Source organism: Balaenoptera acutorostrata, chromosome 20 (assembly GCF_949987535.1).
Source record: "Balaenoptera acutorostrata chromosome 20, mBalAcu1.1, whole genome shotgun sequence".
Classification (NCBI taxonomy): domain Eukaryota; kingdom Metazoa; phylum Chordata; class Mammalia; order Artiodactyla; family Balaenopteridae; genus Balaenoptera; species Balaenoptera acutorostrata.
This window is the reverse complement of record NC_080083.1, coordinates 6656135-6682415: the sequence shown is the minus strand read 5'-3', so window position 1 is coordinate 6682415 and position 26281 is coordinate 6656135. Positions and strand designations below refer to the sequence as shown.

The 26281-nt window shown below is 51.5% G+C and overlaps 1 protein-coding gene across 8 annotated transcripts; it reads right to left on the bottom strand.

Moving 5' to 3' along the window:
- Positions 1 to 3236: 3236 nt before the first annotated feature.
- LOC103009780 (myosin-3) lies at positions 3237 to 25728 on the bottom strand. 8 transcript variants are annotated; one of them, XM_057535995.1, is made up of 42 exons: positions 25586 to 25728; positions 24942 to 24997; positions 24558 to 24586; positions 24093 to 24304; positions 22203 to 22346; positions 21600 to 21756; positions 20519 to 20546; positions 20044 to 20152; positions 19358 to 19450; positions 18592 to 18655; positions 18411 to 18509; positions 17464 to 17567; positions 16877 to 17015; positions 16333 to 16451; positions 16100 to 16249; positions 15217 to 15387; positions 14815 to 15121; positions 14629 to 14699; positions 13964 to 14051; positions 13772 to 13889; positions 13260 to 13383; positions 13035 to 13171; positions 12694 to 12949; positions 12258 to 12500; positions 11989 to 12165; positions 11734 to 11879; positions 11564 to 11654; positions 10779 to 11168; positions 10554 to 10680; positions 9122 to 9240; positions 8754 to 8950; positions 8200 to 8383; positions 7408 to 7573; positions 6996 to 7120; positions 6177 to 6485; positions 5856 to 6059; positions 5640 to 5765; positions 4594 to 4764; positions 4397 to 4501; positions 4140 to 4235; positions 3902 to 4039; positions 3237 to 3385 (listed from the first exon to the last, which is right to left on the bottom strand). In XM_057535995.1, the coding sequence occupies exons 4-42, from the start codon at positions 24294 to 24296 to the stop codon at positions 3359 to 3361; spliced, it is 5823 nt and encodes a 1940-aa protein (XP_057391978.1). In that variant the 5' UTR covers positions 24297 to 24304; positions 24558 to 24586; positions 24942 to 24997; positions 25586 to 25728; the 3' UTR covers positions 3237 to 3358. The 8 variants fall into 8 exon arrangements, with proteins under 8 accessions (XP_057391978.1, XP_057391981.1, XP_057391982.1 ...); XM_057535998.1 differs by having other exon boundaries at positions 25591 to 25704; XM_057535999.1 differs by lacking the exon at positions 25586 to 25728 and adding an exon at positions 25125 to 25278.
- Between the last annotated feature and the right edge of the window lie 553 nt (positions 25729 to 26281).

The following is a 26281-nucleotide window of genomic DNA, read 5'->3' as shown; positions in this document are numbered from 1 at the left end:
CACCTCCTTAGTTGCGGCACTTGGGCTCATTAGTTGTGGCATGCGTGTGGGATCTAGTTCCCTGAGCAGGGATTGAACCCCGGGCCCCCGCATTGGGAGCTCGGAGTCTTAACCATTGCGCCACCAGGGAAGTCCCTCTTATCTGTATTTTATTATGTATTTTTTAAAGATAAGGACTATTTTAGAAAACATAATCACAATATTACCTTGAAAATGAACAATAATCCCATATCATCATCGAATATCCAGTCAGTATTCGAATTTTACCAGATGGGATACACATGTGTGTATCCTAACAAGGTCCAAGCAGAGCAATTGGTGGGTAGGTCTAAGTCTCCTTTAATCTATAGTCCCCCTTCCATTTCTTTAATGTATTTTTCCTTGCAATTTATTTATTGAAAAAACTAGATGTTGTGTTCAGTTGAGTTCCTCGTATCCTGGAGTTTATTGGTTGTATCTTGGGTCTGTTTCTGCTCTTCCTGTAAGTTGGTGGACACATTTAGGGTCTTGATCAGACCCCTGTTAGATTGCTGGCAGGAATTCTTCCTGGGCAGTGGTGTATATACTTCTGTCAGGAGGCGTGTCATGTCCGGTTGTCTTATTTTTGTGACGCTAGTAGCCATAATTCATCAGGGGTTCATAATTCATATTACAGTGGTGACATGCCAGGTCTTTCATTCATTCTTCATCTACCAGTTTGAATACCTCTGTAATGAGAAGCTTCATTTTCTTTTTCTATCCCCCACTTTCCCCAGAAGGCAGCCGATAGCTGTCCTTGTACAGACTGAGAGGCTCAGAGCAACTGCAGCCCTTTGGGCCCAGCCTCAGGCCAGGGTCGGGACCAGGCTTGTTCTCACTGCTGTGATTTCCTCTCAGTAACAGCCACCACCAGGAGGACACACACTTTCTAGTCACATTGTTGCCAGAAAGCATTGAAAGCACATCAGAGAGATGTGGTCTTTGAGGTAAAATTATCTGAAATCACTGATAGGCCAAATCTGACATCCATAGTGGCCTTCTTTCTGTAGAATGACAAATCCCAGGAGGCGCTGAACTCCCCTGGGCCTTTAACACCTCCTGAGTCAAGCTGGGTCATCTAATCGCCTAGAATCAGATAAAGAGGGGAACTTGACAACTATTTCTGATAACGATGAACAAATGATTCTACGTTTGAAGATGCTGTTTCCGGTAGTAGGTCGTCCAGGTAGTTTTCTGACTTCCTGCTGTATTTTCCCTTATGCTAAAGACAGGTTTACCCTTGATAAGGGGTGAGATTTTCTGTTGCGCAGCTTTGAAACAGTGCAGACTGAGCCAAGAACTCAGTGGTAGACATTTTTTTTTTAATTTTTAATTTTTTTTAACATCTTTATTGGAGTATAATTGCTTTATAATGGTGTGTTAGTTTCTGCTGTATAACAAGGTGAATCAGCTATATGCATACGTATATCCCCATATCCCCTCCCTCTTGCGTCTCCCTATCCCACCCTCCCTATCCCACCCCTCTAGGTGGTCACAAAGCACTGAGCTGATCTCCCTGTGCTATGCGGCTGCTTCCCACTATTTTACATTTGGTAGTGTATATATATGCCCATGCCACTCTCTCACTCCGTCCCAGCTTACCCTTCTCCCTCCCCGTGTCATCAAGTGCATTCTCTACGTCTGCATCTTTATTCCTGTCCTTCTGCCTAGGTTCTTCAGAACCTTTTTTTTTTTTTAGATTCCATATATATGCATTAGCATACGGTATTTGTTTTTCTCTCCCTGACTTACTTCACTCTGTATGACAGACTCTAGGTCCATCCACCTCACTACAAATAACTCAATTTCGTTTCTTTTTATGGATGACTAGTATTTCATTGTATATATGTGCCACATCTTCCTTTATCCATTCATCTGTCGATGGACACTTAGGTTGCTTCCATGTCCTGGCTATTGTAAATAGAGCTGCAATGAACATTGTGGTACATGACTCTTTTCGAATTATGGTTTTCTCAGGGTATATGCCCAGTAGTGGGATTTCTGGGTCGTATGGTAGTTTTATTTTTAGTTTTTAAGGAACCTCCATACTGTTCTCCATAGTGGCTGTATCAATTTACACTCCCACCAACAGTGCAAGAAGGTTCCCTTTTCTCCACACCCTCTCCAGCATTTATTGTTTGTAGATTTTTTGATGATGGCCATTCTGACCGGTGTGAGGTGATACCTCATCGTAGTTTTGATTTGCATTTCTCTAATGATTAGTGATGTTGAGCATCCTTTCATGTGTTCGTTGGCAATCTGTATATCTTCTTTGGAGAAATGTCTATTTAGGTCTTCTGCCCATTTTTGGTTTGGGTTGTTTTTTTTTTTAATACTGAGCTGCATGAGCTGCTTGTATATTTTGGAGATTAATCCTTTGTCAGTTGCTTCGTTTGCAAATATTTTCTCCCATTCTGAGGGTTGTCTTTTCATCTTGCTTATGGTTTCCTTTGCTGTGCAAAAGCTTTTAAGTTTCATTAGGTCCCATTTATTTTTGTTTTTATTTCCATTTCTCTAGGAGGTGGGTCAAAAAGGATCTTGCTGTGATTTAGGTCATAGAGTGTTCTGCCTGTGTTTTCCTCTAAGAGTTTTATTGTGTCTGACCTTACATTTAGGTCTTTAATCCATTTTGAGTTTATTATTTTTGTGTATGGTGTTTGTTAGGGAGTGTTCTAATTTCATTCTTTTACATGTAGCTGTCCAGTTTTCTCAGCACCTCAGTGGTAGATTTACCCCGAGTTCTTGGAGGGACCAGACGCTATTTAACTCATTTGTATATTCCTAGTAGTTAGCACAGCACTTGTGTGGAGCGCTGCCTGACGACAAACTTTTACGAGATTCCAGGGTAGTTCCCTGAGAAGATGTAGGGGGACTCTGGCCTCTGCCTTAAAACCCTATTCAACTTGAGACGGGGCTTTCCGGAATCAAACCTTCGTGTTTCCCTCATGTCATAGTGGGAGATGACTCTTTGGACAATCTCCCCTTCCTCCCACCAAAGCAGTGGTTAACCTAGGAGTGAGTACTTTTTATTTCTACCCTAATCTCAAATTTAAACCAAAAGCAATCTCTCCCTGTCCCCACATACATGCACCTGAAAATAGGCCAAATGACTTTATCAAGCCATCTGCATACCGAGATTTCAACATCGGGCATAAATACCACCAATGAACCATTTCCACACCGGGAAGAGAAAACAAATAGAATGACACAGCCCCAAATTGAAAACAAAGCAAAATTTATTGCATGTGAAAAGCAATCACATGGAAATTAAGTATAAGGGTCAGGAACCATGAAAATACATATTTCGCATATTTTCTGTCCTGTTCCAGCGTAGGATCACTCACTCTTCACTCTCATGGACCACCATCTGGGGAGAAAGTGGGCATTTTGAGTTCTGTCAGATGGCAGAGCCGCATTTCCGGCCACTCCCCCTCCCAGCGAGCATCTGGGGTTGCTTGCTTGTCTGTCTCCTCAGCGGGACACGGGATATTCCTTGGATCGCAGGCGGATACACGAGTGCAGACGTGGCGGCCGTCACCGCACAGCCTGAGAGCCTGGTCCTCAGAACAGCCCAGGGATCTAGAAACCTACGCCTACAGTGAGCGCAGAGACGGCGGCCGGCCGGCAGAGGGCGCCCGAACCCACGCAGGAACCGCTCGCCGCTGTTCAGGACGGTGTGCTACTGGGACTCACAGACCTGGGTTTAGCCGGGCTCTACGCAGCTACGTGGCTTTAAGCAAATCCTTTCCCTTCCTGAGCCCGAGACTGACCAGTTCTAAAGTCGAAGGTTCTCCAAGGTCCCGTCCATCACGGCGGGTTCCTCCCCGGGAGCCACAGCTCCCGCCGCATCGCCCTCCCCACCCAGTGCTGCGGGACCACCTACCCGGCTGGAGGTGAAGTCTCTGGTCTTCGCGCGCAGCTTATTGACTTGAGATTCGGCAATATCGGCCCGTTCTTCAGCCTCCTCCAGCTCATGCTGAGCTTTTCGGAACTTGGTGAGATGAGCGTTGGCTTGTTCATCCTAAAAGCAAAGAGCCGGGGCGGGTACGATCAGCGAGCGCCTCCCTGGGGCTCACAGGGAGAAGCAGGCCCGGCGCCGCGCTGGGGTCCCGCTGACTTACAGCCTCCTCGGCCTGCCTCTTGTAGGACTTGACCTTCACTTGAAGCTTGTCCACCAGATCCTGTAATCTCAGCACGTTCTTCCGGTCCTCTTCGCACTGAGAGAGAACATGGGGCAGTACTCAGCCAGGGGCCGGCGGGATGCAAGAGGCCCCAGTTCTCTGGGGCTGAAGGATTTCTCCCTGCTGTCTGGAGAGAGGACCCGGGGGGCTGTTTGCACGGCACAGAGGAAATGGCCGTGGGGTTTCTTTGCACTTGCCTGGTAAGTTAACTCCTTGACCCGCCGCTCATACTTCCTCAGGCCCTTGACAGACTCGGCGTTCTTCTTCTGCTCCGCTTCAAGCTCACACTCCAGCTCTCGGATCTGGGGGAACGTGTGTCAGTTAGTCTGGGGCTGGAGCGCGCACGGGAGAGGCCGGAAGGCTCTGCGGAGGCGGGGGTCTGTCCTGCACGTACCCGTGCCTCCAGCTTCTGCATCTGCTTCTTGCCGCCCTTCAGGGCCAGCTGCTCAGCCTCGTCCAGGCGGCGCTGCAGGTCCTTCACCGTCTGCTCCAGGTTCTTCTTCATCCGCTCCAGGTGGGCGCTGGTGTCCTGCTCCTTCTTCAGCTCCTCGGCCATCATGGCCGCCTGGAAAGCACACCATCCCGCTCAGATGCAGACCAAGGTCAAGTGCTTGGGGCTGTCGAAATCTGGGTACCCGGAGGACCAGAGCCATGCTGATGACAAAGGACAATAGGTGACGGGATGACTGAGCCCACAGCTCCACCGTGGGATCTGAAAAGAGCTGCACCAGGCACGTAACATAAGCTAAGAAGGGAAACCTTCAAGGGCTGGATGGGAAATAGTTTCTTCCCTTTCTTAAACTGGCCTCCTTGGGACCTCCCCAACTCCAAGAAAGTTCCTTCTTTCCTTATCACCATTATCACCAACCCGTGACTTAGAGAATTCCGAGTTCATAACCTAGCATCACGGGTGTGGGGTAATGAGGCTAAGGGAAGGCCTCTAGGGAGCTGGGGGTGCCTGAGCAAGCAGGGAGGAATCGTCACGAGGTTGTGCCCTCCATCGAGCAGCAGGTGGCGCTGTGGGGGCCACAAGCCCAGAACCAAGGCCTCTGGAGCAGGAAGGCTGGGTGCTGGTGGGAGGGAAGCCAGCTTCCTGTGAGGTGACATTCGGTGGGATCCTGGCATCTGAGGGTCTCATTTTTATATTGGGAATCAGTCATACGTTGAAGGAAAAAAGAGCATACCTCTCCCAAGGGCATAAGAAACGAATATAATCCCTTCTGGTCTTTTTTTATCCACACTCCATCATTTCTCATGTCCACCATTTAAATGTGCGGGAGGAGACATGCTGAGTTCCCGGGGAGGTGGGGAGCGCTTCTGGAGCAGAACTCACACCACATGTGCCCTGGGAAGGCCCCACCCTGTCTAATGGGTTGGAGAGGAAGGGGGCTTTGAGGAAATGCAATCCTGGCAGCCACACAGGGCAGGGAGGAGCCTCACGTCCGTGATGGCCTTCTTCGCTTTCTCTTCAGCATTCCTCGCGTCCCTGCTGGCATCCTCAACCTCACTCTGGAGCTGCATGAGGTCTGTCTCCAGCTTCTTCTTGGTGTGGATGAGACTGGTGTTCTGGGGCGGGAGGAGTGGAGTTACCCAGGCGTGTCTGAGCACAGGTTTCCCCCCCCCCACCCCGTCTCCCCTCCCCTCCCGTCCCCTGACCTGGGTGTGCAGGAGCTGGACGCGCTCGCTGGCGTCCAGGAGCTCCTGCTCTGCCATCTTCCTGCTCCTCTCCGTCTGCTCCAGGGTGGCCCGCAGCTCCTCGATCTCGGCCTGCAGCAGGTTGGCTCTGCGCTCCACGATCGCCAGCTGCTCCTTCAGGTCCTCTTGGCCCCGGAGAGCATCATCCAGGTGGAGCTGGGTATCCTGGCCAGACAGTAACAGAAACGTCCGGCTGAAGCTGAGGCCTGAGGACCATGAGCCCAGCCGACAGCTGTGCGTGTCTGAGGGTGGGAGAGGCTTCCCACCAGGGAGCTCGCAAACCTTCAGCTGCCCCTGGACGCTCCGGAGGTGTTTGAGGGTCTCTGCAGCCTGGCGGTTGGCGTGGCTCAGCTGGATCTCGATTTCGTTCAGGTCCCCCTCCATCTTCTTCTTGATCCTGATGGCCTCGTTCCGGCTCCGCACCTCGGCGTCCAGGGCGCTCTGCATCGTCTCTACTGCCCTCTGGTAGTTCCTCTTCAGCTGCTCGATCTCTTCGTCTTTCTCGGCCACCTTTCTATCGATTTCTGATTTCACTTGTGAGAGTTCCAGCTGGATTCGGAGGATCTTGGCCTCTTCATGCTCAAGAGCGGCCTTTGAAGAACAAGAACAAGACAGAAATAGTACCAGTGATGGGATAGAGCCTGCTACACTACTCTTTGGGGCAAAAAAACTCCAATAGAATGTTTGTAATTCTAACTCTACAATATTCAAAACTATCTTTTTAAAAAAAAATCCCTAACTTACCTTCAGTGCAGAAATAGAATGTTTCATTGCACTTTGTTTTTATTATACTATCAAACAATAACATTTAAATCATCACATTTCTTAGGCGCTTAAGGCACTTTATAGATATTTTAAATTCATCTAAGATTTTTGTAAAATCTCATTTTTAGACCTATTTTAACGTAATGATTTTCTCCAGTAAATTCAAGATAATTCACAGGTATTCACGGGTATTAGTCCATGCAATTTGATAGGAAAGGAGCCGGCATGAGGACCGTGACTTTACAGACCCAGATCGGGGCCGGCTGGCCTCCCAAGCTGGAGCCCCACCATCACAGCATCTGTTCCAGGCCAATGCCTCGCCGGCGTTCTGCTCACCTCTGCCTCCTCAAGAGCCAGCTGGATATCAGCCTTTTCCAGCTCGATCTGCTTTCTTGATTTCTCCAGTTCATGGATGGTTTTACCGTTTTCAGCAATTTGTTCTGTGAGATCTGCTATCTCCTCTGCAAAGAAAGAGGTTCGGTTGCCTTGGAACGTTCTCTGTGCAGTTTTCCAGGCAGAGTAAGCACCAACCGAATGCTTTTAACTAGTTTATCACAGTTCTAAGGATGCTGTTGCCTAGAGATAAGATACTGTATAGAGAGAGACTCAGAAACAGCCCCTCGGATCTGCATGCTTCCTGTGTGTGCAGTAACGGACTCTCGCATAGGCGTTTGGGTCCTGCAGTCACGGCCCTCCAGCCCCATGCCCTGGCAATAGCATGAAGCAGGATTTCAGACAAATTGCTTACGCTCTAAATTCTTATTTTCCCGTTTCACAGTTTCAAGTTGATCTAAGGCTTCTTCATAGGCATTTTTCAGCTTGAAGAGCTCAGTACTCAGGGAGCGGGACTCCTTCAGAGACGCCTCCAGCTCCGCCTGGCTCTCCTCACACTTGGTCTTCCATTCGGCGAGCACCTGCAGCACCGGGGAGGAAGGCGCCTCTGTTCACGAGCTGCCCTCCTCTAGTTTCTATCTGAGTACACCCGTGAGGGTGAGCGCTCTGAGAATTGGGGCCGCCTCTGCCAAGTCGCTTGCCTAGCCCCTTGTTTCTGACTGTTGACTAACCAAGATTTCGTTGCACAAATTGACTCAAGATCAGTCACTGGTCAGTAACCACTGCCCTCTATAAAAAGCAAGTGGATCCTTTGAGAAGGAATTAGCTAGGCCGAATTGCCCTTTTCCCAATATGAAAATGGCCCTGCACTTCTAAATATTTCATTAAAACTTTGTTTCAAATCAACCTTACCTGTCATACTGAAAGGGAAGCTGCCACAAAGCCTCGCAGTGGGACCCGAGTTGGATTCCCACATCAGCCCCCCAGACAGACGAGCCGTGTGGGGGAACAAAAACGCTTGGGACTGGACACATTGGAGGCCATGGCTCGTTTCCACTGGCAGTGTTTGAAAGGGACCTCCAGCCGCATCCCACTCCCACTCTGTTTCAGGGGCGTGCCCGAGGTCACCCTGCTACGGGGGCGGAGTCAGGCGCCAGCAGGTGCCCCTGCGTCGCGGTGCTCAGCCGGCAGGGCGCTCGCCCCGCACCTTGTCAAAGTTCCTCTGCTTCTTGTCTAGCGCGGCGGCCAGGGAGTTGGCTCTGTCCACGTCGACCATCAGGTCCTCCACCTCTGCTTGCAGCCTCTGCTTGGTCTTCTCCAGGGAGGCGCACTTAGCATTCACTGCCTCAACCTGCTCCTCGGAATCCTGAAGGCGCTGAGCAAGTTTTTTCCTGGAAGAAGATGAAAGAGAAGCAGATGCTTTAAGTTTCAATCCTCCTGAACATCACTATTCATCAAGTTGGAATCACTCATTTATGTGATTCAAACGCCGATTTCCTTTCATAAGCCCAGGAGAACTTCCTGTCTGCTAAAAATCAGTGATCAATAGCCTGCCTTTTCTCTAACCAAGGTCAGAGTCGTTTGTCTCAATGAAATGTGCTAACACCAGGTCCCTCTACTGGCACAGAACTGCCTTAAGAGACATAAAAGATGGGGAAACATCGTAACAGATTCACTCCCGAGTAGTTCTAAAGTCGGTGCCTTTTGTCACTCGATCATCTAGGAGTTCTGTTTGTTCTGAAGACAAATAGAGTTGTGTACTTGGCCTCCTCCAGCTCCTCTGTGCGCTGGATGGCGTCCGTCTCATACTTGGTCCTCCACTGGGCCACCTCGCTGTTGGCCTTGGACAGCGTCCTCTGCAGCTCGGCCTTGGCTTCCTGCTCCTCCTCATACTGTTCCCGCAGCAGGTCACAGTCGTGGCGGGCTGACTGCAGGGCGTGGGCCAGGGCGCTCTTGGCCTGCAAAAGTCAGGACAGAGGAGAGGCCCCAATGGATGACTATTTTAGTGCCGTGTGCATGATGCAATCCAAGTGTGTTCCCGCTGCCATCACCTATGTGTAAAGTTGCCTTCTGTTTCTGCAGGCGGTACTGGGAGACTAGGTCAGGGAGCACTCCCGCCAGTGACGTACCTTGCTCTCTTCCTCTAATTGCCTCTTGAGCTCTTCTACTTGCTGGGTAAATGCTTGCTTGCTTCTGGAAAGTTGTGATACTATGCTCTCCTTTTCTTCCAGTTGACGACTCAGCTCACCTGTGTCCAGAAGGAAAATATTTTTATTTCATTCACTCACTCACCAGGTTCCTACTGTATGTAAGGCACTGTGCTGAGATCTGGGGAGAGAGTAAATTATAAGGTGCGGTCCTTCCTTGGCGGCGAAGGGATGTGTCCATGAAGAGGAAACTGAAAGGGGGATTTCCCTGGTGGCGCAGTGGTTAAGACTCTGAGCTCCCAATGCAGGGGGCCCGGGTTCGATCCCTGGTCAGGGAACTAGATCCCACATGCATGCCGCAACTAAGAGTTCGCATGCTGCAACTAAGGAGCCAGCGAGCCGCAACAAAGGAGCCCATGTGTCACAACTAAGACTTGGCGCAACCAAATAAATAAATAAAATATTAAAAAAAAAAAAAAAAAGAGGAAACTGAAAGCACACCCTGGTAAGATACTGTTGTAAACTTCCAGAAGCGTGGAGTAACTTTTGTCAATAAAACTTAAGAATACTTGTAAACCAAGACCTCACCACCTAAACACTCCCATCAGACCTCTCAGTGGCTGGTGCTTCCAGCTGTTTGCTGATTTGTCACTGGGGGAAATACTGCATCTCTTAGCTGCGTTCCTTAGGACTTCTAGCTTTAGTAGTTTGAAGTTGGATTTTTGGGTGGCTACGGTGGTTCTGGTTTATATGCTTATGTAGAGGTAAGAGAAAAAGAAGGTGGGGGAGAGGCCTTCGGACTCCAGGGGTGAACTCCCAAGATCATGGTAGAAGTGGCCCCTGAACTTCTTTCTCTCACTGTCTTGGTCGAGCTGCTACAAAGGACTGGTTCACCTGTGATGATGGGCTGGAGGACCAGCGCTGGGGGAGCCATGTTTTCTAGGTGAAAGTCCCGGGTAATGTTCCCCTATATTTTTATCACACACCAAGACCCTACACAGATTGGCCGTGTTTCTTTCTTTACTGTTTAAAATGCTCCACTGCAGACAACGAATCTGCATTAATGTGCAGCGAGAAGTAGAAAAGCCATGGGGCTTGGTTCCTAGTCCCATTTGTGCCCTCTAGGTTCTTTTCGAGGCAGGCTTACATTAATTTTGAAAGCGCTCGAAGCAGGCAGTGTTCTGAGTCCCTCCTCAGTCCAGTACACGCCTCTCTCATTCTTACTGAACTTTCAGTGCTCTCCTCCTTTGGGACATTCTAAATGGCGCTTTCGTGGGTTATTCTGATTGCCTCTCTCCTGAAAATCTGCTTCCTTAGAAATCATCCCCCAAACAAACCCTGCCTTTCGTTCTGACCAGTTGCCCTCTGTCCAGGTGTCCAGGAGGCACCGCCCCTGCCATTTCCCGTCGCTCACCGGCCTCCGTCTGCAGACGTGACTTCTGCGTGGTCAGTTCGCTCAGGCTCCTCTGACTTTCCTCATTCTTGCCCCTGGCCTCACTTAACTGATCCTCCAGAGTGCGGCAGATTTTTTCCAGATTCGCCTGCAGGGTTGAGAAGGGGGAGGAAGCTGAGTCAGTGCTCAGGTGGGAAGGACGCAGGGTCCCCCTCACCTGAGGATGAGGCACCCCCCACCCCGCACCTTGGACTTGGACACGCTCTCCACGTTGCTGCCGAGGTCGTCGAGCTCCAGCTTGAACTCGCTCTTCTCCTTCTCCAGCTTCTGCTTGACCCTCTGCAGGTTGTCAATCTGCTCCCCCAGCTCGGCCACACTGTCCGCGTGCTTCTTCCTCAGCGCGGCCGCCGTGGCCTCGTGCTGCAGGGTGGCCTCCTCCAGGTCCCGGCGCAGCTTCAGGAACTCGGCCTCCCGCTTCTTGTTGAGCTCTATCTGGGTGGATGTGACGCCCCCCGCCTCCTCCAGCCGCTCGCTGATCTCCTCCAGCTCCCGGGAGAGGTCCGAGCGCTGCTTCTCTGCTTTGGCGCGGGAGGCCCGCTCCGCCTCGATCTCCTCCTCCAGCTCCTCAGTGCGGGCCTGTGAGGAGGGCAGGCTGTCCCACGACACTCTTGACTTCCAGTGTCAACACCAGGCTAGTTTCCCCTCCCATTAGACAAACCAGCTCTTGGACTGCTCCCGGTACGATACCAATGCTGTGAATTTCCTCTGACATGAGTTTTTCCTGCCTCAACACAGGCATTACCCCTGCAGCAGCCACCCAGGATATAGTCCATTCCAACTGCATGTGGACTTGAAATACTTCAACTATGTGCTTTGTCTACAATTACGGAAAAACTGTTCATCACTACCGTGTCAGCCTAGCAGAAAGGAGACCCACGGTCCTGCCCGCTTTGCTCTAATGACGTGCAATAGACACCCCCCACCCACTGTACGTGACCACGTGTGAAAGAAAAGTCCCCAACGCCTCCTACCTGTAGCTCTTTGATTTTCTTCTGAAACTGCAGGCCCAGAGTCTGCTCATCTTCCACTTTACTTTGCAGCTGACTGTACTCGAAATCCTTCCTGTGAAGGGAAATGCGGAACGTGTGAAGACCAAATACCTGGGAACTGGAAATCTGAACTTGGTGGTTTCGGGGCGCACTTCTTGAGCCTTTCATCCAGCTGTTGCTTGTCATTCTCCAGATCCAATATGGACTCGTGGGCAAGCTTCAAGTCTCCCTCAAGCTTCCTTTTGTTCCTTTCCAGGTCTACACGAAGCTTCTTTTCTTGTTCTAGGGAGCTCTCCAGCTGCAAAAGGCACCATTTCCTTTTGAGAACGAACGCTTTGCACCAGAGGATTCTCGGGGGCTCTTCCCGCCCCGGAGCCCCGGCCTCCCGGTTCTCACCCTCTACTCACATCATCCACCTGCTGTTCCAGTTTACTCTTGATTTTGCTCAAAGAACTGACTTTGTCCTCTTCTGCCTGCAGGTCATCCAGGGTCTGCTGGTGGGCCTCCTGGAGGGCTTTCTTCTCCCTGGTTAACTTTGCAATGGTTTCATCCAAACCAGCGAGTTCCTCAGTAAGGTTTTTGACCTAAGAAGAAGCCACAGGCAATTATAAGAAGAGATCAAGTCGGGTTTGCACTGACCACATCAAGCTGGAAGGGCCCACAAAGAGTGTACCACCTTGTTCTCTGTGGCATGTTTCTCCTTCTCAACCTTGGCCAGTGTCAGCTCAAGGTCATCTATGTCTTTCTTCAGTTCCGAACATTCGTCCTCCAGTTTCCTCTTCTTGGCCGTCAGCTCAGCATTGATCTCTTCCTCATCCTCAGCTCTCTCAGTCACTTCCTTGATCTTTGCCTCCAGCTGGAGCTTGGCTTTGATCAGTTGATCACATCTTTCCTCTGCATCCAACAAGTTTTCACTTTCCTTAAAAAAAAAAAAAAAAAAATCACGATTTACTTTAATGGTTAAAAGATAAGATTTGTGACATTCCAGTATTTTGTTATATATGAAGTCCTTTATGAAGCATCGCAACTAAAAAGCAAAACTCCCACCAAAAATCGTTTTCTTAAATAATCAAATCTAGAAGGAAAGTTTAAAAAAATTCCTAAACACCTACAGCTTGTACTTGGAGCTGCAGGTCATTCTTCTCTTGTACTAGAGTCACCAATTTTTCCTCCAGTTCCTTCCTTTTTGCCTCTGACTTGGCGAGTTCATCTTTGGTTTTCTGGAACTCTTCCTTCATGGTGGCCATCTCCTTCTCCGTCTCCGCACTCTTCAGCAGGGGCTTGATCTTGAAGAATAGTTTCATCCAGGGCCAGTGCTTGACATTCATGAAGGCTCGGATGTTGTACTGGATGCAGAAGATGGACTCCCTAAAAACAAAACATCAGTTTTTTTCTAAGAGAGACTCTCCACTTCTCCCAAAGAGCTCAGGTCTGAGCACAGACCCCGCTCGACCTTCTCTGCACCATCTTCTGGAATTCCACGCGCATGAGGAACCCTCTGCACACGGCTTGCGTCCGGGTGATCAGCTTGGCCAGGCGGTCATCCCGCATTTCCTCCAGGGTTCCCAGCAAGCCAGCCTTGAAGAACACCTTGAGGGGAGAAGGATGACTTGAGTCAGTTTTCTGGAGAAGTCTAACGGGGACCACACGCCAACATCTGTCAGAGCTGATGCAGTACCTTGGTGTGTCCAAACTTGTACTGAGTGTGGTCAATGTCGATGGATGCCAGCAGCTTTTCACACGCCTTCTTGCTGTCGATGAACTGCCCCTCAGGGATGGCGCTGGCATTCAGCACTCGGTATCTGCCGTTGTGGACACAGAAACATCGTGGACTATTAGCAAAGACATGAACTTTGGAAACCAGTTCAGGCCTCTCTTCCAAGAGGCAAGAAGGCCAAGGTCCAGAGAGGGAAGGAAGCTTGCTCTTGGTCACAGGCCAGATAGTGGCCTAGAATCTAGGCCTACTGACTCTTAGGCCAGGTGTTTTTCTGACGTGTTGTATATCAGATAAGCTCCTGAGAAAATGTGGGAGAAAACTGTATACCTTGGCCGAGTGGTAGGTTAATCATTCTACACGGAGTCCATAGCTGTTCTTTTGAAACGGGTCTTTTCATACCAGTATTTCTCCCTCTCAAGTTCCAGCATTTACACATCTTCTCAAGAAGCAAATAGAACATTTTTATTACACACCTTTGTTTAAAATCCCCATAGAGAATCCTGTTTGGGAACCCCTTCCTGCAGATGCGGATACCCTCCAGGACGCCATTACAGCGCAGCTGGTGCAGGACAAGGCTGTGCTCCATCGCCCCTGAGAAGAGAAGCAACAAACGTCAGCTTCACACAGAACCTGAGTGCCACCTTCAGAGCCAGCGGGTGTCTTACCTGGGGTTTTGGTTTCGTTGGGAATTATACAGCGCACAAAGTGAGGGTGGGTTGTTCTTAAATTTGACATCAGCTTGTTCAGGTTTTCCTAAAAGAAAAAGATTACATTTGATAGTGAGCCTACTATATAGGCTTTTACAAACACGGAGATATATTGTAACCAAAAAATAAGGTATGTATTTTAAATTTATCATAAATTCTAAGGAATAAAGATATTAAACTCTTTCTTTTAATAATCCTTTGGCTAGAAGTGTAGGCAACTAACTGATATAACAGACTTTTGCTTCACAGTGAACCACCAGAGACTAACCAAGTACAAAATGCCCTCTGAAATCAACTCAAGAGAAGTATCCAGCCCCACTGGGCACCTGACATGCTACTGCCTGTGTCCTTCAGGCAAGTCGGGAAGTTTGTACTGAGGACTCGCCTCCCAGGCCAGCCAGCACACCCAGCTGATGCCGTTTAAAGTGCTAGTTCAGTTCTGGTCCTCCATTCATTAGACCTTGCCTGTGTATCATCATACTGCCACTCACCCTCCCTAAGTGGCAGTAACCAGATTAAGACCACATCACTATTCTCGAGTAAATCAAGTTTAGCATCTCTACGTTGCTCATTTTGAGATGACTTAAACCAATTACAAGCAAATAAATTGGTATCTTTCTTACCCTGAAAAGGGCAGAGACGGTTTGGAAGGAAGAACCCTTTTTCTTGGCAACTTTCTTCTTTCCGCTGTCAGCTGAAAGAAAGAAAAGACGGCATGTGCTGTTAGCAGACCTACAGAGCTGTTCCAGTCCCGTGGGCTGAGTGGAGGGAAAAAGTGCGGGTCCAAGGCACCCCGCGCAGTCTGTTACCGTCTGCCGTGGCGAAGGTGGCGTAGAGGTGTGCCAGGAGCCTGTTGGAGGACTTCTGGTACAGGCCGACCACCGTCTCGTTCAGGGGGTCCTTGTTCTTCTCCAGCCAGCCCGAGACGCTGTAGTCCACGGTGCCCGCGTAGTGGATCAGCGAGAAGTGGGCCTCGGCCCTGCCCTTGACCACCTTGGGCTTCTGGAAGTTGCTGGACTTGCCCAGGTGCTGGTCATACAGCTTGTTCTTGAAGGAGGTGTCTGTGGCCTTGGGGAACATGCACTCCTCTTCCAGGATGGAGAAGATGCCCATCGGCTGGACCAAGGCAGGGTGCATACGGGGTGAGTATGAGCTGCAGTGTCAAGCAGCAGGTCGGCGAGGGGCGGTTACTGAGTGCACACAGCAGGTACCTTCTCGATGAGCTCAATGCAGGCGGCCAGGTCCATCCCGAAGTCGATGAACGTCCACTCGATGCCCTCCTTCTTGTACTCCTCCTGCTCCAGCACGAACATGTGGTGGTTGAAAAACTGTTGCAGTTTCTCGTTGGTGAAGTTGATGCACAGCTGCTCCAGGCTGTTATACTAACACCAAAACATAATGTTCACATGAAAAGTTAGACTTCTTTCAAAACCAAAGACCCATCAGCCTTCCTCCTCATGGTCTCGGGCTCTCGCCAGCTCATTTATGCTTTCAGGTACGGGCACATTCTTGGGCTCAGCTGAGATCACGTGTCCTTGGAGTCTTCTCTGATCTCCAGCTGGAAGATGCTTCTCCTGAGTCCACGGTCTGGGCCTCTCCGGGCGCTGGCCACGGGCTGCCTTATCTGTAGCTGGTCTTCTGTGTGCCTTACATACTTCTTGTTGTCCTCTACAAACTACAAGCTCATCTTTTTTTCACATGCAAGTCTTATACCTGGCAGACATCAAATATATGCTTTGATGAATGGCTATATGCTTCTAACCCAGAGCCAGTAGGATATTTATGTAAAATATCGCATGGTTGGCTTATTGTCAACTTCTTCTCTGTTTCTGGCTCTCCCTATTGTCAGTAATTGCATTTGATTTTTTTTTCTTTTATCCATTTGAGGATGTCTTTAAAATTCCACTTGACACAAGCCTTCCTCCCTCTTAAAATAATACAAACCCTTCCACGTTCTCTTCTACCTGGATCCACCCTCCATCTAGTTTTCCTCCAAGATGTGATGCTGGGTGACGTGTGGGCTGCCTTGACATCTTGCCTATAGGATCACAAAAACCAGCCCCCAACACAAAGCCAAATGAGTGTAACACAAACCTCAAAGATCTCAAAGCCCGCGATGTCCAGGACGCCAATGAAGTGCTGTCTTGGCAGTTTGGTGTCCAGCTGCTGGTTGATGCGGGTGACCATCCACAGGAACAGCTTCTCGTAGACGGATTTGGAGAGGGCGTTCACGGCATGGTGCACCTGTGCGGAGGGACCAGCCAGTGAGTCTGGAGGCAGCGGCCGTCGGGTGCTGCGTCCTTTCCCAACCTGCGGCAGCCACTTACCTGGTCCACAGTCTGGCCCTTGGTAACATACTCGTTCCCAACTTTCACTCTGGGGAAGCACAAAGCTTTCAGGAGGTCCGAAGAGTTCAGGCCCATCAGATAGGCTGTCTTGTCAGCCACTGGCAGGAAAAGAAGGCTGATTACAAGGGAAACCCCTGATGCTTGGCAAAGTGGAAGAACCACTCTGAAAATCATCCGGATGTTTCCACGCTCAGCTCAGCCCATCTTTGTGTGTTTACATTCCGTGTCTCTAAACTGCTTACCTATGGCCAGTGGGAGCTGAGTCACTCAGAGAATATGATAGATTTTATGAAAAGGGGGCACTGGGTTCCAGAAAACCCTGGTCACTCCTTACTGTATCTGAAGCAGGACCATTCTAGTGATTCAGCAGACGGGGCAGTAACTGTGCCTGTAGGCATCTGAGCCCCGAAGAGGTTCACCTCTCTAGGCAGAAGAAGGAGTAACCGCTTTCAAAAGAGGCCCCGAGTGATCTCAGCTGGACGCCCCCTAGCCCTGGCGCACGGCCGACGCGGTGACGTGGTACCTTCAGTTCCATCTGGCTCTGCCTGCTCCTCCCGTTGCTTCTGCTTGAACTTCATGTTCCCGTAGTGCATCACGGCGCCTGTCAGCTTGTAGAGCCCAGATTTCTCCTCTGGGGTGAAGCCCAGGATGTCAATGGCGCTCTGGCATCGGAGGACAGCACGTCAGCCGGTTGACCCCAGTGATGGAGGAGGAGCCCCGCGCCCACCGCTTTCTCCCCGTTCTGCTCACGAGGAGCCCCGCGCCCACCCCGTTCTGCTCACGAGGAGCCCCGCGCCCACCGCTTTCTCCCCGTTCTGCTCACGAGGAGCCCCGCGCCCACCCCGTTCTCCCCGTTCTGCTCACGAGGAGCCCCGCGCCCACCCCGTTCTCCCCGTTCTGCTCACGAGGAGCCCCGCGCCCACCCCGTTCTCCCCGTTCTGCTCACGAGGAGCCCCGCGCCCACCGCTTTCTCCCCGTTCTGCTCACGAGGAGCCCCGCGCCCACCGCTTTCTCCCCGTTCTGCTCACGAGGAGCCCCGCGCCCACCCCGTTCTCCCCGTTCTGCTCACGAGGAGCCCCGCGCCCACCGCTTTCTCCCCGTTCTGCTTACGTCCGTAGCCAGCAGCTCCTCGGCATCGTCAATGCTGGCCACCAGGATCTCACCCTGGCTGATGAACGGGTAGTCATAGGGGTTGGTTGTAATAAGCAGCAGTTCTGCAATGATGACCATTTAGAGGAGGTCACATGGATGCAAAGAAAACATCCACTAGGGGCTTTCAGCTTCTGTGTCCTCAGCTGAAACTTTTGCCGCTGGGGCCCAGGCTGAGTGTAGAGTTAGAAATCTCTTAAACAGTCTCTCGATACTCAGGCTGTGGCTGAATATAAAGTCCAGGGAAGACTCTGCAGCCCGCCCAGGCCATGTAGGGTAAGAACCACAGACAGAATATTTAAATTCTCTTGCTTTGCGTGCAAAGGGCGCAGATCCATGTCAGTTGGGAAAGGTTAATCGGGAAAACTGGCCGAGTGTGGGCCAGGACAGAGCCATGGGGAGGGAAGCACAGATCATTTGGTAGAATCATAGTCTTTTCCAAAACCTGTTGAAGAGCTGCAGCCTATTTCCAGGCTTGGGCCCAGAAGGCTGAGCAAACAGCCAGGGAGCAAAGAAGGGCACGAGGCCCCTGTTAGGTGCGGGACTAAGGGCAGGGTGCATATCCGCCAGCTGGTTGTTCATCTGATTTTGCGTTGGCCTCACAGCATTTGGTGAAATGTTGGTTTCTGTGCCAGAACACCAGGGGGGCGCTAGAGGACCACTAAATGCTTGGTCATTCAGCCAGTTTCTATAAACGGGAGCTGAAGGCAATTGTGCCTCAGTCTTTTACTGTCCATTGGATTGCGTTTTTCAAATTGGCATGCCACTGTCAAAACAGCCGCATCCCATTTCTAAAACAAGCTTCCTCTGCTGGCTGCTGAGTCACCTGTGCATACACACAACTCTCTTTGGTCCACTCACCCAAAAGCCGAAATGCCTCAGACCAGCCCCTCTGGGGACGTCCTCACCTATGAGCTCGGGCTTCTTGTTGGAAAGAATCTGGTAGAAGATGTGGTAGCTCCTCTCAGCCTTCAGCTGGAAGGTTACTCTCGATTTTTCCAGCAGATCTAGGAACACAAACACAGGACTGTTTTCCAAACTGCTCCCCTGATGTCCCGAGACATCATCTCATCCCAGGGATCTACTTACAGGTTTCAATATCTGCAGAGGCCAGCTTGCCCGTGGTACCAAAATGGATTCGGATGAACTTGCCCTGTGGGGGAAGGGAGACCAGGTGTACCGTGACTCCAGGTGTTCCTACCCATCTCCTGGGGAATGTGAACGGGAACCTTATTCCCCGGTAATTTGAAGTGAAGCATGTCCTCCTCTCCCTCTCCTCTTTCCGGTTGGCTGTGTCTCCTTTCTCCATCCCCTTGTTCCACACTGCCTCCAAACGCCACTCCCCCACCCTCCCACCCCCAAGATGGTCAACAAAGTAAGAGAGATTCTGTTCAAGACGCAAATCACACCATATCACTTCCCTCTTAAAGGATCCCTCAGTAGCTTCCTGAATGAAACCCAAACCCCTTCTCCGGGCCTACAGACTCCGAGGCTCCAGGTCCCTCCCTACCACCGCTCCCCACCTCCCCTCATGGTGCCTGCCTCGCTGCAGCCCCTCGGACCCACTGAGGTCCCCTGTCCTCGTCCTGTGGATCTTGGGGTTCACAGGCCAGCCCCCCCACCAACCAAGAGGGCTTCCCTGCCAGCCCTGTCTAAAGGAGACCCGGCCCACAGTTACACTACCACACGCCCTCTTTACTGCACTGTCTACCAAGGAATCCTTGTCCCAGACTGTCTTGTTGATTTGTTTCCTTCTTTCACCGTCCACCCCCAAGACTGCAGCCTCCCGGAAGCAGGGCCCTCGCCGACTTGCGGGCCTCAGAGGAGATCCCAGCTTGAGCCGGTGCAGACTCACAAAGCGGGACGAGTTGTCGTTCCTCACGGTCTTGGCATTCCCGAAGGCCTCCAGCAGTGGGTTGGCGCTGATGATCTGGTCTTCCAGAGTCCCCTGGAGCAGGGAGTCGGGGCGGGAAGAGCCACATGCGACAGTGAGCTCCGCGGCCCCTGCTGCCTTTGCTCCTGCAGCCCCAGGTCGCCAGATCCTCCCTGCCCTGCTTTCCAACCTGGGGCCCAACCAAACCATCAGCACGCCTCACTCTTGCCATTCTGTTAGATTTGGCTCAAGCTGGGTGTCTTGACCTAAACCTCCTAATTTAACCCTTCAGTTCCTTGATTCTCCAGGTAGTTAGGTCATCGGTGTTCATTTCATACTGTTATAATATATTCGTTTTGAAAGGCAAGTAGACACTACAGTTCTCTCCAATTGGTATGTGTGATTCTGGTGTATGTGAGCTGCTCCCATACTGACTTTTCTTAGTGGAGGCTTAGAGGCTTGTTTTCTAGGCGATCACAGGATCTGGTCCTGTAACATCAACCACACGCTGGGTCGTCTAGGAGAACTGGCTGTCCTGCGAGACTTTAAATCCTGGCCTGCTCTCCCTTCCTTGCGGAGGTGGGGTGTCACCTCCCCGTGCCCCCTCGTTCTGAAGTTAAGACAAAGGTTGGCAGTGGAAGCAGAGCAAGCCTTTCTCCTCTCCATACCCTCATTTTGGAGTCCTTCTTCTTGGCAAGGTCTCCAGTTGCTGCAATTGTTGCAAAGTACTGGATGACCCTTTTGGTGTTCACAGTCTTTCCTGCCCCGGATTCTCCGCTATTCAGAGCAGTCGAAAGAGAGAGAGACAGAGAAACAAGTCCCGTGAGTGTAAACTGGCCCCCTAAGATGTCACCTGAGCCACAGCAGACACACACCTCCCAACAAATGTGAGACCACTCGGAGAGGCAGGGGCCCCGGGGGAGAACGGCACGGCTGAGCGGGCTGGATGGGGAGCTCCAGCTTCCTGAGGCCTCACAGGCCTTCCTGCCCATCTCTCCCCAGTGCCCAGCCCCACATCTTTGCATCACAGACTTCGTTCTCGGTACTTTCTCATTAACAAAACAGAGGGAGTGGCATCTTCCCCTTCTGCACTGGGGACAAAGGGCCACAGCTATGAAAACACTCTACACCTTGGATACTTACGTGATCAGAATAGACTGGTTTTCACGATCTGCCAAAGGGAAAAATAAAATAGAGTTGATAGCAATATAAAAAGAGCTTCCTCAACCTAAATGTCCATTGACAGAGGAATGGGTAAAGAAGGTGTGTGGGGGGGGTGTGTGTGTGTATACACACATACATACACACACACACACAGGAATACTACTCAGCCATAAAAAAGAATGAAATAGTGTAATTTGCAGCAACGTGGATGGACCTAGAGATTATCATACTAAGTGAGAAGTCAGACAGACAAAGACCAATGCCATATGATATCACCTATGTGTGATTATGTGACACAAATGAACTTCTGTACAAAACAAAAACAGACTCACATAGGTAGAAAACAAACCTATGGTTACCAAAGGGGAAAGGGGGTGGAGGAGGGATAAATTAGGAGTTCGGGATTAGCAGATGCAAACGACTGTATATAAAATAAACAACAAGGTCCTACTGTATAGCACAGGGAGCTATATTCAGTATCCTATAATAAACCATAGTGGAAAAGAATCTGAAAAAGAATATATATATATAACTGAATCACTTTGCTGTACACCAGAAACTAACACAACACTGTAAATCAACTATAGTCCAAGAAAAAAATTTGTAACAAAAATAAAAAGAGCTTCTCAGTTTTCCGCCATGTCTCCAGCAGTCAGAGTTCACTGCACAGTTCCCTTTCCCGCTAATACCCGGTTTGGTCCTACGTGGGAGCTTGAAGAGACCCCTCTTTGAGAACGAGGCTCAGAGAGGTTAAGCCCCCGCTCACAACCAGCCACGGGCTTCTCACGGGATTAGGCTGAACCATATGAAATTGTCAGTCTTTGTTTTGGGCCCACAGAAATGTCAGTTTCGTATGAGGTAACCCATGCTTGCAATAAATCCAAACTTCTCACCAGGGCCTGCAAGGCCCTAAAATATGTGGCCTCTTTCGTCTTTTTTAAGCACCTCTACCCTCCTGTCCTTTGTGTGGAGGCTGCACTCTGGACGGCGCGGTGCAGGATCATGTGGCAGCTTCCCTGAGCCCTCCCCCCGCCTCCAGCCTTCCTCCTTGGAAACCTACCTGTGAGCATGAACTGATAGGCGTTGTCAGAGATGGAGAAGATGTGGGGCGGGGCCTCCTGGCGCTTTTTGCCCCGGTAGCCCTCCACCACCTCGGGGTTGTACACCGGCAGCCACTTGTAGGGGTTGACGGTGACACAGAAGAGGCCCGAGTAGGTCTGGGGGAGCGTAAAAAATACATATGTATGTATACATGGGTGTGTGCCTGTACACATAAAACCCTCTGCCTTTTTGTTATTTCACTTTTCTTTACAAGAAACTTGTAAAGGAGGCAAGATACGACTTCTCTTTATAGATGAGGCAGCTGAGACTCAAGAGGGCTGTAAGCGACCTCCTGCCACTGGGGGTTGCCGGCGCCAGGACCCCAGCCTCGGACCCACCTCGCCTGCCCCGCCCCCCCTTCCAGCTGCTCTCCTCCCGCCCCGTTCCTCTCTCACCTTCTCATCTTGCGTCACTCTCGCTGCCCTTTCTCCTTTTCGTTCCCCCTCTTTGGCGGAGCAGCTCAGCCAGCACCAGTCCTCCTAGAGCCCATCCCCCCACAAGCAGCTCAGCCCCACCCCGCCCCGGCAGAGGTCCCGGGAACCCAGCAAACGCGGGCACTGACGTAGATCATCCAGGAGGTGTAGCGGTCCTTGAGGTTGTACAGCACGGCCGGTTCGTTCAGGTGTGTCAGCATGGCCATGTCCTCGATCCGGTCGAACTTGGGGGGGTTCATCGCGTACACGTCCTCTGGCTTCACCACCAGGGTCTGAAAGGGAAGGGGTACAGTGCACACCTGGGCTTCTCTGTGCGTTTTGCCCCTGCAGCTATCTGTCTGCCACGCCCAGATCAGAAGAAGCAGGCGCTGGAGAAAACGCCCATTTGACAGGGAGGGAGACGGGGCTGGGGGCGGCTTGCAGTGGTGGTGACGGATTGGGATTTGTTTCTGTTACTTGGGCTTTTTTTTTTTTTTCCATCTCCGGTGGGCCTGAGGTGAGGGAAGGATGACAGAAATGAGAAGAGGGTCTCTGTGGGTGGATGCGGGGATGATGCAGGCGCGGGTGCCAGCGGGAACCTCTCAGCTCCGTGATGCCGGCTGGGCCGAAACCCAGCTCCAGCAGCTCATGGGTTTCTGCTGTCTACTCAGGGAACACGGCAGGTCCACTGGTGTTCCTGAGGCAGGTACCGAAGAGGAGGCCGGTGGCCTTGGGTCACCAGGCCGGTGCCCAGAGTAAGCCGGCATTCTGAGCTCTCCAAAAGCAGCTGCCAAGCCCCCACCCTGCATCTTGCCCGTTCACCCCCTCTGGCCCTTGCTGGTGAAAGAGAACCAGCCCCGCTCCCTCTCTGGGGCTGGAGTGTTACAAGCCAGGAGAAGGAACCACGAGGCAGAGCGGTGGTCCCAGGCGCTGGCAGGCGCCTTTGTGCTCCCCTCGAGAGGAGAAGCCCCCTGCCCCAGTGCCCAGCGGGGCTGGAGGACCCTGGCATAGTGGGCGTGGAGCTCAGCTTCCTCTCCCCTGCTCTGCCTTCACCTCCTTCCTGTCTGAGGCCTTCTTTGAAGATGGTCATTTTCCCCATCTCGCCTCTGGGCAAGGCGGTGGGAAACCTGCCTTTAAGCAGAGATTCACTTAAGCCATCCATGCCATCAGCCCTCCCTGTGAGGGTCTAGACGTCTTAGGTTGTCATTCATCAGGTCTACCTTCCGTGTTTCCGTGTGGCTTCATAAGCCCGTTCTTAACTCCATCATCTGAAATGTACAGAGAGCTGCCATCTGGAGCTTCAGTGCTTGCAAGCATCACAGGACAATTTCAGTGCCTTTTTCCTTCACATCCAACCCAATGACGCTATTTCCTTTACACTTCTCTTTTGGATCCCTCCCCGCTTTTTTTTTTTTTTTTTTTTTTTTTAACTTTTCTTAGAACATTTCCAGATTCTTCTGGTCTAGATTCCAGAGAGTAGTGAAGTCCACAATTCCTCCCAGCATGCCCACAGTACCTGGGCCAGAATGTAGTGGGCTACACTGCTCATTGCCTTCATGATATGGGAAGGCTGCTACGTCACATCGAGCTTGTGGTCCACTAGGATCCTTTACTCGCTTTCCTTACTTCCTTAGTTAGATGGCTATTGCTAGAAGAATTAGGGGGAAACCTAGGCTACCAAAGGAGAGTGTTCTAACAAAGGTCCTCTTACTGTTGGACTCCCAATTCCACACCCCTGGGATGCACAGGGCTGGTCCCCTCTGACCTAGAGTGACACGAACATTAACAAAAGCACCCGAACATGGATTGTTTTGGCCAGCCACAACCAGGTGGTTCTCCCACCGTGCAACCTGAGGCCAGTATTCACTCTGCTTCCTCCGAGGACACCTGGGACGCTAAGGCAGTGATGCTAGGTGAGGCATTACGGTGCCAGAGCCACGTCTGGAGATGGCCAGGTATGGACCGGACGCACAGACTGGGCAGCCATGGGGAGCAGATAGAGGCCTGGCCGGCCTGCAGAGGGTGTGGACGGGGCTTACCCTGTTGTCTTCGGTTTCCACCGTGACCTTCCCATCCTGGGTACTCTTAATTTTCCCCTTGGTGTATTCTTCCTTCGAGTCGACCACAAAGCAGTAGGTTTTGGCATCAAAAGGCTGGTTCTGAGCCTCGATCCTCTCCTTTTCTGACTTCCGGAGGAAGGGAGCGGCTATGCCGAACACTTCCATTTCGGTGTCGCTGCTCATGGTGTCGGCTGGAAGGCGAACCCACCAGGTGAGCCCTGCTGCCCCCAGGCTCCAGCCCTGCCCCCGAGGGAGCCCTTCAAGGCGGAGCCCCGGGAGCAAGGCTGCCCTCCATCGACCCCCAGGAAAATCAAAGGCACACGTATTTATTGAGCAGCTACTCTGTGCAAAGGGCACGGAGCATATGCAATCCAAGCTCCCCCATTAGCCGGGGCTCGGACGGGCGAAGGGACCCTAGAGGCAGGTGCAGTTCTCAGGACTCACTTTCCTCTTCTGCAAAAACCCAGCTGTTGCTGAGGGAAGATTTAAAAATAAACACCATCAGAAATAAACGCCATTCTTCAAAGAGAGTGTGCTAAATGGCAAATAGCTGAGGAGTTTGGGGACCTTTTTGACTCAAGGTGGCTACCTCCTCACAGGAGGAAACCGGCTTTTGCTTCCTTTCGTTCTGTTTTGAGAACAGAAGCAGCATCTGACATCAGCATCTACTCAGAGCATCTCCCCAGGTGCTGCCTCCTCTCCGCTCTGCTCCAGCCTAACCTGTCCTGGTCTAAGCTCTACAGGGCTCTCACCCTCCAGGCCATCAGAGGTGGGAGGAACTGGTACCCTGGTGACTTCTGAGCCAAGGGACCCGACCTGCTTACTCACCTGAGGGTCACACCCACGGGAGGACAGCGGACAACAGCAGTCGTGGGCAATCAGACCTGCAATAAATACGCAGAAAGCAAGCTCAGGACACGGGAGTGTCTGGTGTCTGGGTCGGTTCTGAATCGGGTCCTGATGAACTAACCAAATAAGGATAAAGGACTAATAACTTAGAAAGAGTCTTACCCCAGAGACAAGCTGGAGGAGCAGATGGGACGTGACCCACAGGTGAGCCACGGAGGTAGGAAAAGCCCCCAACCGCCCCAAACCTGGCTCCTACCAGCCCAGCACGGTACCCTCCTCAGTCTGCAGCGCCTCCCATTCAGAACTGGGCAGGAAGGACAGAATCCCTGTTAAAAAGGCCAGTGGTTCCAAGCCAGGATCAGGCCCCCTGTCTTCTGTGAACAGGGAGAAATCTCAAAGGGGCCGCCGGACACCCGCCAGGCATGCAGCGCAGGTGGAGAAGGTGAGGGCAGGGGAGGCGGCGACCCCGCTGGCCTCTGCACAGATCAGAGAGGCGAAGGGCAGGCCGCGGTGACAGGCCGTGGCCCACGGAGCGTCGAGGGGAGAGCGGGCAGGAGGACGCGGGTGCTGCAGGCAGCGGGGTGGGCGTTGGGGCCCGAGGCTCAGCTCCGCCTCTAACTAACCTTACCAAAGCCAGGCAGGCCCGCACCAGGTGGCGTCCTCCAAGCCGCACTCGGAAAAGAGCCAGCGAGGGGCGCTGCGACTCTCCTCCACCCACAGAGCAGCTACAGAGGGGCTGCTGCCCGCGGGCTTTTATACCCCCCGCTAACGCCACCGCTCATTCCTTCTCTATATTTGGAAAGAGAATGACCGACACCACAAGCTGAGCACCAGCTCCTTCCTCACTCTTTTTTTGTCGTTGCCAAGGGAGAGGTATATATAGAAACGGGCAGGACCCATAACCGTTTTCCCACTGGAGAAAGCTGGAAGTTTGAGATGCCTTCCTTTGAACTTGGGGCCGGGGTGTCTTCACTCAGTGTGATGGGACAGCCTCGCTGGGGCTCCTGCCTAACTCCATCCTGCAGGCGCCACGGGCTCAGAAATCAGTGTGCAGCCCTGGGCAGCGGGTACTTAGAAATCTTGTCCTGTGGGAAAAGGGAGGAAGCCAAGGGCAAAACAATTACAATCCTCTTGGAGTTCTGAGCAAGACTTTTGTCACAACACAGGGCTGTGCGATTGTAAAACTCGTGCCAGAAACAACAACAACATCATCGACCCTCTTCCTCCTCCTCCTTTCACTGTGTAACTTTCTATCTCATTAGTATCATTATGAACTTAATCCTTTCTTAAGTGCCAGTAAGACCAACAAGTAAATTAAT